The sequence below is a fragment of the Penaeus japonicus genome, unplaced genomic scaffold (assembly GCF_977035675.1).
Source record: "Penaeus japonicus unplaced genomic scaffold, GWHDUDI00000001_assembly GWHDUDI00000025, whole genome shotgun sequence".
Taxonomy (NCBI): domain Eukaryota; kingdom Metazoa; phylum Arthropoda; class Malacostraca; order Decapoda; family Penaeidae; genus Penaeus; species Penaeus japonicus.
Genome location: NW_028234427.1, coordinates 12,580,640 through 12,590,639, shown reverse-complemented (window position 1 = coordinate 12,590,639; position 10,000 = coordinate 12,580,640). Strand labels below are relative to the sequence as shown.

The 10,000-nt window shown below is 38.7% G+C and overlaps 1 protein-coding gene across 1 annotated transcript in view; it reads right to left on the bottom strand.

Annotated features, from left to right (window-relative positions):
• LOC122254589 (nephrin) overlaps positions 1–10,000 on the bottom strand; it is a 143,509-nt gene that overhangs the window by 55,233 nt on the left and 78,276 nt on the right. Inside the window, exons 4-9 of the mRNA XM_086551346.1 lie at positions 9,528–9,707; positions 8,880–9,032; positions 8,029–8,208; positions 7,164–7,487; positions 2,093–2,212; positions 1,583–1,768 (exon numbers count right to left, since the gene is read on the bottom strand). Of these exons, the coding sequence (XP_086407472.1) occupies positions 1,583–1,768; positions 2,093–2,212; positions 7,164–7,487; positions 8,029–8,208; positions 8,880–9,032; positions 9,528–9,707 (1,143 nt within the window). The remainder of the gene's footprint in view (positions 1–1,582; positions 1,769–2,092; positions 2,213–7,163; positions 7,488–8,028; positions 8,209–8,879; positions 9,033–9,527; positions 9,708–10,000) is intronic.

The window sequence follows — 10,000 nt, the reverse complement described above, 5'->3', positions numbered from 1 at the left end:
CTGTCTCTTTCTTTCTTTTTTTCTCTCTCTCTCCCTCTCTCTTCCTCTTTCTCCCCCCCCTCTCTCTCTCCCTTTCTCTGTCTTTGTCCCTGTCTCTTTCTCCTTCTCTCTCTCTGTTTACCAATAGTTTTGCTTATCTGCACACACACACACACACACACACACACACACACACACACACACACACACACACACACACACACACACACACACACACACATCTATCTATCTATCTGTCTACATGCAGTATATATATATATATGTATATATACACTGAGAACTGGACATATCATCTGGAATTCGTTCACCAAATATTTACATGATTTTCCTTGCATGCAACTCTTCGTCCGATCACCACCGTATGGATCTCCCATTTCAAAAATGATTTTGCTTTTATGCCTCATAAACTCACCAGTTTTGTAGCGAAGTTTCTGTAAGTTTTATACATTACCTCAGAGTTTAATACATGCATAACCATTAGCCTACGGACAAGAGAAGATTACTGAAGGCTTTTGACATACAGGCAACATTTTCCTCCCCTTATTCGTCTCTTTTCCTCAGGCGAAAACTAAAAGAATTCTACGGTTCATCATCAGAAATCAATGTCTTCGGGTAACAGGATCATTTGTCTTCAGGTCCATTTCCGGCCGGGGATAACATAATAATCTTATTCCCAGCCTTAACCCCCCCCCCTTAAACTTCATGCAACGTGCTTAAATTTCGTGTTAAATTGAAAAAAAAAATTATAATAAAATTTGAGATTTGCCTCTTTGACTACACGTCGACAGCATGATGAGATACAATCTACTAAATTCGCTACGTTAATGCGGTAGTTATTTCGCGCTCGGGACAACATACGATGCAAGTCAGGAATGTTGAAGCTACGTTAATACGAAATGAAACTCAATATGAAAGGAAAAATCGCACACGACGATTCGGGATTTACGCGTCTCTTCATCAGACGATATAAAAATAATACCACTTTTATCTTATTGTGTAATGAGGAGTGTAAGTTAAGATTCGTTGTTTTTTTTTAAATTGTGTTTGTGTTTTATTCTATGCATGTACAGGCTTTACTTACTGTGCTTACAAATTTGTTCAGTAAGTTAATACTTAGATATCAACGAATAGGTATTCCCTTTTGTTGTTCCTTATCTTATTTCATTTTTCATTTTGTTTTATATTCTTACCCTCTTTCCTTTTTCTTGTTTTATATCGTATACATAATTTTTCTTATCCCATTTCCTTATATCCTTTAATTTCATTTATTTTTCTTTTTCTGAAGAGAAAAAAAAGTATTTTACAAACACAATTTCTTTCATATACCGTACTGTATATCCTCTAAAGGAAGGATTTTAAATAACGTTTCATTCTTTACTCGTCTCGATGAACTAAAACAATAGATCTCAAACACTCCACCAAGAAGCAGGCATTATGGAAATTCAGCTTAATATGAATACCTCTTGATATCATGACGTTTTAAAAAAAAATAATTTCTTGTCCAAATTCTCCACCTATCACTCGTCTAGAAAAAAAACTGACATATTTACAAATGGCTATTTTCCTATTCACATTCGCTTACTGGTAACACTGATGACGCGGTTCTGGCTGACCACTCTGTCTGTCGCCGGGTTGTAGGCTCTACATGACACGCTGATTTCCGTGACCTTGTGTAACCTCAGATGATGCGGGGTCAACTCTGAGGTTGTGACCCAACCGCCCTCCTCAGCTTCCATTGTAACATAAGGCACTGCAGTAGTCTGAATCCCTAGGCATGAAATTAACTTGATTAGGATAATTTTTTTTATAAGAATGAGGATAATGAGGCTGAATAATGATAAAGCGGGGGTGGGGGGGTGAAGGAGGTTGTTAAGTTTGGACTTCGAGGAGGAAAAGTAATGAAAGATAATGGGCATTGTGGTGATGATACTGACAGTATCAATAATAACAGTAATAAAAGTTATGATAAAGACAATGTTTATTCATATTTCTATGATTATCAATTAATACATAAAACTACAATCCGTCGTAAAAACACGAGTAAAAATAAAAGTAAGTGAAATAGGGCTGGCGCCCCCGTAGAGTTATGCACCTTGTATCATCCATGCAATCACAGCGGGCGGATTGGCAGGCGAGGTGGTGCAAGTGAGGGAGAAATGCTGGCCAGGACGGACCACCTCGGGCCCCGAGAGGTTCACGTGAGTCGGAGAGTCTGTTGGGCGGAGCAAAATAAGTGTCAGAGTCATATATCACTGCCAGATACGTATAACCGCAGACGGTGAAAATGGTGTGAGCTTTTAGCGCGATCCGGGCGAAAGTGTCGATAAGCTGAAATATGATATTCCTTTAAGTGTGCAGATCTACATCTTTATCTGTATATACGCATAAATCTGTATCTATCTAAGTACACACACATACACACACACACACACACATACACACACACACACACATACACACACACACACACACACACACACACACACACACACACACACACACACACACACACACACACACACACACACACACACACACACACACACACACATATATATATATATATATATATATATATATATATATTATATTATATTATATATATTATATTTGTGTGTGTGTGTGTGTGTGTATAAATGAACACAAACAATATACATCTATATTTCAAACGAATAGCCAATATTCCCAAATATCAAAATATGCGTCGGGATAAAACAGTGTTGGACCAGATTGTCAACACGAAGAAATTTTATTGCGTTATGATAGAGCGTTTGCTATGTCAAAAATAGTGGTGTTTTCGATGCGCATTTTCTAGACCTTCCCAATCGAGTTTAATTTAGTCAGCCCTGATCACATGCTAATAAAATGATTTAGTGAGAATAAAAGACCAAGGTGAACCGGGAATATTCAGCCGTTTAATGGAATTTATTTTGGTTGTAAATTTTTCGGTGAATAAATATCGCTAGGGAGGCGAGGATTTATGAGAAAAAATAAATAGGTGAAAAAAAACAGCATGAGTCTCTATGTATTTTTTTCTTCGTATACGTCTGTGAGCGTGTGGGCGTCTGTGAGCGTGTGGGCGTCTGTGAGTGTGTGGGCGTTTGAGAGATGTAGGTTTGGGTCGTTTGTGCAAGAGTATTGATGTCTATGAGTGTAATCACATACACGCAAAGAGAGAGAGAAAGAGAGAGAGAAAGAGAGAGAGAGAGAGAGAGAGAGAGAGAGAGAGAGAGAAGGAGAGAGGGAGATAAAGCGAGAGAAAGAGAATGAAAGAAAGAGAGAGAGAGAAAGAGAGAGAGAGAGAGAGAGAGAGAGAGAGAGAGAGAGAGAGAGAGAGAGAGAGAGAGAGAGAGAGAGAGAGAGAGAGAGAGAGAGAGAGAGAGAGAGAGAGAAAGAGAGAGAGAAAGAGAGAGAGAGAAAAAAAGAAAGATAGACAGATAGATAGATAGATAGAGAAAGTGAGAGAAAGAGAGAGAAAGAGAGAGAGAGAGAGAGAGAGAGAGAGAGAGAGAGAGAGAGAGAGAGAGAGAGAGAGAGAGAGAGAGAGAGAGAGAGAGAGAGAGAGAGAGAGAGAGAGAGAGAGAGAGAGAGAGAGAGAGAACCTGGTATGAAACCATGATACGATCTTAATTGAAATGGCAACAGGAGAAAGGTTTTAAAAGACTCTGTCAGAATGATATGAGTGGAAGGGAACGTGCGAAATTCTCAATATGATATGAGCACTTTGCTAAGATACCCGTCACCGTCATCACAATACTTTCACCATTTCGACGAGTTATCATTGTACACCATAAAATTGTAATCTAAGAGAAACTATTTAACACCAGTTATTGAAAATATCTTGGAACTGAACTATCCGATCTGTAAATCAGAAATTATATACGTAGACCTGAACTATCGAATCTGTATGCCTGTAATCAAATATACGGACCTGTGCTATTAGGTCTATAAACCTGATGAAAACAAAACAACGAAGGAAAACACAGGAAAACACACGAATATGCCAAAGGCCTTTTTCCATTTACTGCTTCACCAGGGCACGAGGAAGCAGTAAATACAAAAAGGCTTAGGGCATATTCCTGTGTTTTCCTGTGTTTTCCAGTGTTTTCCTGTGTTTTCCAGTGTTTTCCTGTGTTTTCCAGTGTTTTTCTGTGTTTCCAGTGTTTTCCTGTGTTTTCCAGTGTTTTCCTATGTTTTCCCGTGTTTTCCTGTTTTCCTTCGTCTATAAACCTATCATTACATAGAGGCCTGAACTATCGGATCTGTACGCCAATGACCAACCAGATACAGTGACCTGATCAGCGGCACCGGAATTAACACTATACAAACTCTAACACCAATCCCTTTTACAAGAATATAATGAAGGCAAACACATGGTAGAGCAACGATAGAGTAGCGATAGAGTGAGATTATCGCTGTATTTGCACAGCTGTTAGTTCTTCAGAAGAGAGGGAGTATATCCAAGATATACATTTCGAGTGTATCACGCTATATAGTCTGTTCGGTATCAGAGCTTAGGTCCTTTTAAAAGGCTGAGAAGTAACATTGGTTGAGTGAATTATATGCACTCCATAAATCTACTTTATGACTATGCATTTGGTTCGTATATCTGTAGATCTGTGACATAAACGCTGGTAAATAAATAGCTCATTTATTATTCACAGACGCATATTTCTGTATCCTTAGAAACTTGAAAGAAAATAGAGAATATGATACATTTTGACACACGCTCTTATATATATATATATATATATATATATATATATATATATATATATATATATATATATATATATATCTATATCTATATCTGTATCTGTAAATGTATCTTTATCTGTATCATTATCTGTATCTGTATCTATATCTATATCTATATCTATATCTGTATCTATATCTATATCTATATCTATATCTGTATCTATATCTATGTCTATATCTATATCTATATCTATATCTATATCATATCTATCTCTATCTCTATCTCTATATCTATATCTATATCTATATCTATATCTATATATCTATCTATATCTATCTATCTATCTATATATATATATACACATGTATATACATACATACAAATACATACATATGTGTATGTGTGTGTTTGTGTGTGTGTGATTGTGTCTACACACATCTGTGTGTAAGTTTGTGTATGAGCATGCGCTTATGCACACACAAATACGTATACACGTGCATACACGTGTATACGCATACAATATACACACATCTTTATATCTATAGATAGATAAGCATAGATATATGTATCTATAATCGAAATTAGTCTCCACTTCATTTCATTAATCATATCTAAAAACAACTTTAATCAAGAATCAAATATATAAATCAACACAAAAAAAAAAGAAATCGCGAAAATACTATTCACTGAACATAAAGTCTTCAACATGAGCAAACAAAAGGGAGACGCAAAAAAAAATAAAATAAAAAATAAAAGGTTATTGTCCTTTTGAGTAAGTTAAATCCCTTACAAAGGACTTCTCATCATTAAGAAAAGATGATTTACATAAACTATATAATCGCCTTCAAATCTGAACATCTGAGGCCAAAACGATAAGCAAAAGAAAAAGAAATAAGGAAGAAAAAGGTCCTCGCATGCCAGTGCAATGGGCTGTCAGAATAAACAAACATATTTTCAGAAAGTTGATACACAGAAAATGGACGAGTACTGTACATGTTTTTTTTTTCTTTCTTTCTTTCTTTTTGAGTTGAGTGTAGAGCCAGAAAAAGCATTATGTTTTTATTTTATTTATCTATTTATTTTTTTTTTGTATTCAAAAGTTGTCGTGTATCTATTTTCATCTAGATATGTACTATTAAACATAGGTATGATTATCGAAGAATGTGTGTCAAGAGATCAAAAACGTAAAAGCATGTATAAGTGAAGGTTTAAAAATCAGTTCTTGGAAAAGGCGAAACTAGATTTATTTTTCGTCGAATTCTGTCGGTAGGAAGTGAGAAGCAAAAGGCTGAGAGCCACTGGAGTACACTGGAAATATTTAAAGCGAATATACTGTGCTAAAAATAAATATCTGGGGTGTTGATTCATATTCAGGATATGAACATTTGACACTACGCACGGTGATACAAAAGGACTTCAAGTGGGTAGTAAAGATAACGATAAAGTGACTGATTTAAGTGCGGGGAAATTCCACAATATGCAGAATTGTGCAGATTGTAAAATAAAGTGCAGAGCATTACAGGCTGTAATAAGACGATGGAATAAAGATAAAAAAAGAATATTCAGTCCATAGTGAGGTAACATCAGCGTGCCTAATACATATAAACTTCTTGGTTCATAACATAATGCAGACTGTAAAAAGATAAAAAAAAGAAAAAAGAAAAAAAAAAAAAAAAAATATATATATATATATATATATATATATATATATATATATATTATATATTTTTATATATATATATATATTAATAATAACCCAACTGGTCCATAAACAAAACAAAAACTATTCATAACATATAACATGATTACAGTGATAAATAAAAGGAAAACAGAAAAAGAAGACTGACAGTGCGCAGTGAAGCTAACATGGGCATGACTGATTCACTTACGATACAGGAATTTCTCATACTACATAACATTACAGGTTGTAAAAAAAAAGAAAAAAAGAAAAAAAAAAGAAAAGAAAAAAATAGAAAAAAAGAAAAAAAAGAAAAGAAAAAAAGAAAAAAAAAGAAAAAAAGAAAAAAAAGAAAAGAAAAAAAAAGAAAGAAAGAAAGAAAAAAAAAAAACATATCGAAAGACATACAGCGCATATTGTAGTAACAGCAGGATCTTCGTGGTACATAAATTAATGCAGACTATAAAAAAAAGAAAATAATAAAATACGGTGCACGATGAGAAAACTGATGAACATACAACACAATAGGTATAGTACCTAACATCACATAAATCATAACTGAAATGAAAACTGAGAAAAGAGACTCACAGTGCACGGTGAAGGTAACAGTAGCGGAGAAGGAAAACCGAAAAAAAGAGAGACTCACAGTGCACGGTGAAGGTAACAGTAGCGAAGAAGGAAAACTGAAAAAAGAGATGAAAGTAACAGTAGCAGAGAAGGGAAACCGAAAAAAAGAGATGAAAGTAACAGTAGCAGAGAAGGAAAACCGAAAAAAGAGAGACTCACAGTGCACGGTGAAGGTAACAGTAGCGGAGATCGGGTCGGGCAGAATAGTCGTCGTGACACGGCACTCGTACACAGCCCCGTCCTCAAGCCGCGTCGCCGTCACATCCTGGGTCACCCTGACGACTCTCTCTCTCCGAAGCTCCGGCCCGGAAGCTCTCCTCTTGGCCGGCTTGTGCGCGGTGTTGAGTGGCCTCCCGTGCCTGTACCAAGCCACCCTCGGGCGTGGGTTCCCCCCTTCGACCTCGCATGTGAGGGTGCGCTCGTCCCCCACCACCAGAACCTCACCTGTTTTGTAGCCTCGGATCGTTGGGGGGGAGGGGGCGTCTGTTGGGGGTATGCGGTCAGGTTTTCATGTCTGCGTTTTTTTTTGTTTTTTTTTGTTTTTTTCACTCGGATGTGTTCAGTTCTATTCGTCTCTTTGTTTCTCTCTCTCTTTTTGTTTTCTTATTTTCTCTTCTCTTCTCTCTCTCTCTCACTCTCTCACACATACAATCTCTCTCTCTCTCTCTCTCTCGCTAAGACTTTCTTATTCATTATCCTTTTTCTCTCTCTGTCTTTCTTATTCTCTCTCTCTCTCTCCCTTTCTCTCTCTCTCTCCCTCCCTCTCTCTCTCTCTCTCTCTCTCTCTCTCTCTCTCTCTCTCTCTCTCTCTCTCTCTCTCTCTCTCTCTCTCTCTCTCTCTCTCTCTCTCTCTCCTCTCTCTCCTCTCTCTCTCTCTCTCTCTCTCTCTCTCTCTCTCTCTCTCTCTCTCTCTCTCTCTCTCTCTCTCTCTCTCTCTCTCTCTCTCTCTCTCTCAGCATCTTCAACCCCCTCCCTCCCCTCCCCACCCCCTCTCCCCCCTCCCTCCCTCCCTCCTTCAACTCACGCAAGACACTAAGGACGACGGAAGCCACCAGCGTCGTGGGCGAGTCCTCGAGGGCGGGGTGCAGCGCCCGGCACGAGTATTGTTGCGTGTCGTCCTCGGGGCCCGGCTGGAGGCTGAGGCGGCTTCTCACGCTCCACCTGCGCCGCTGCGAGGACGCTCTCACCTCCTCCTTGTGCAGACCTTCGGGAGATCGGGTCTCGCGTCAATGGGGAGGAGTGAGGAAGTCTCGCAGAATTAGGAAGCTTTGGCGCGTATGTGCGCGAATATTATATGTATGTATATATATATGTATATATATATATATATATATATATATATATATATATATATATATATATAAACACACACATATTTTTACATATATATATATATATATATATATATATATATATATATATATATATATATACACACATCTAATCATATGTTTATACATACATGTATATACATGTAATGTACATACATTCATGTATTTACATATGCGTATACATGTATGCCTTTGCAGTCTGCGCATATGTGTATGTGTGAGTTGCATCAACTCATTAGTTTGCATAGATTCATGGTTCATCATATATGGCACATCCCATTCAAACACGAAGATACCCATTAACATAGATTTGCATCAGTATCATCCATTCGCATTCAGCCGCCCATTCAGTTCCAACGTGATGGCGTTCATAATGCAGACCCTAGAACTACCATCGTGACAGTTCATTAACAACAGATGTTAATCGTAAGTGCGAATGAGTCAACGACAAAGCGAAACGTATCGACTCAAGGTTTCAATCACGATTTGAGCTCCGAAGGCTTCACCGAATATTAAAAAAAAAAACACAAGCACAAGTACTCACTGGAATCGAGCTTGAGGCCGCCCCTGTACCAGGCGACGCTGGGGGCGGGACGGGCGTCGCGGACGTAACACTCCAGCATCAGTTTCTCTCCTTCCTTCACCTCCTCCACGGCCCCGTCTTGTCTCTCGCCCAGGCTGATGCTTCGGGGCGCGACTGGTGGGAGGGAAGAGGGGATGGGGGGGGGGGGGGTTGAAGAGGGGATGGGGGTGAAGAGGGGATGGGGGGGTGAAGAGGGGATGGTGGGGGGAGGAGGGGATGCGGGGGGGGTGATGAGGTAATGGAGGGGGGGGGGTGTATAAGTTATTTATCTATTGTGATAAATTTGTTTCCTTTCGCGCATTTCGAATATTTGAATTAACAGTTTGATAGATCTCTGACCATTGTTTCTGTTGTTAGAGATAGTGTCACTGAATATGAGAGCGTGATATTTAAGAGTGTTATAAAAACAACAACAACAAAGCTTTGTTTTTATCAGATGGATATCAGAATATAATTCTACTAACGCGTGCAAAACAGATCAACAGCTTTTATTTAAAAACAATATATAATTCCTAATTTTTACACAAAGTTCCGTCAGTTACAGCATGAAAGATATTATATAGTCAGTAAAATATGATATTCCTGATTCCTAGACCAAAGACCACGTACCCATGACAGTGAGGTTGGCAGCAGCCCAGATGGCAGAGGCGTTGGCTGTGGGTCCCACTTGACACTGGTACTCGCCGTCGTCCTGGAGTGTCACGCCCTTGATGATCAGGTGATGCTCCCCCTTGGCACTGTCCCCGGCGTACCGATAGCGAGGGTAGCCAGGTACAGTGCGACTGAAGCCTGGGGGGGGGGGGGGATTAATGCGAGGCTTGGATCACAGGGGAAGGTTGTATTTACTTCTGATTCTTTGACTGTGACGGGAAGGAAAGCATACAGACTGCATACGTCCCTGAGAAAGTAAGAAATCAAATGCGTCTGTATCAGAGGTCGGTCAAACGACTACAACAAAGTTTGTTACGTTTTATCTCTGGCGAGGCAATGGATTCTGCCCCTGTTCTTACATCCCCGAAAAGCCAAACAGTTTCTGATGTCTGTACCCCTTGTAAAAGCATGGATTTACTGGTATCTGCCTC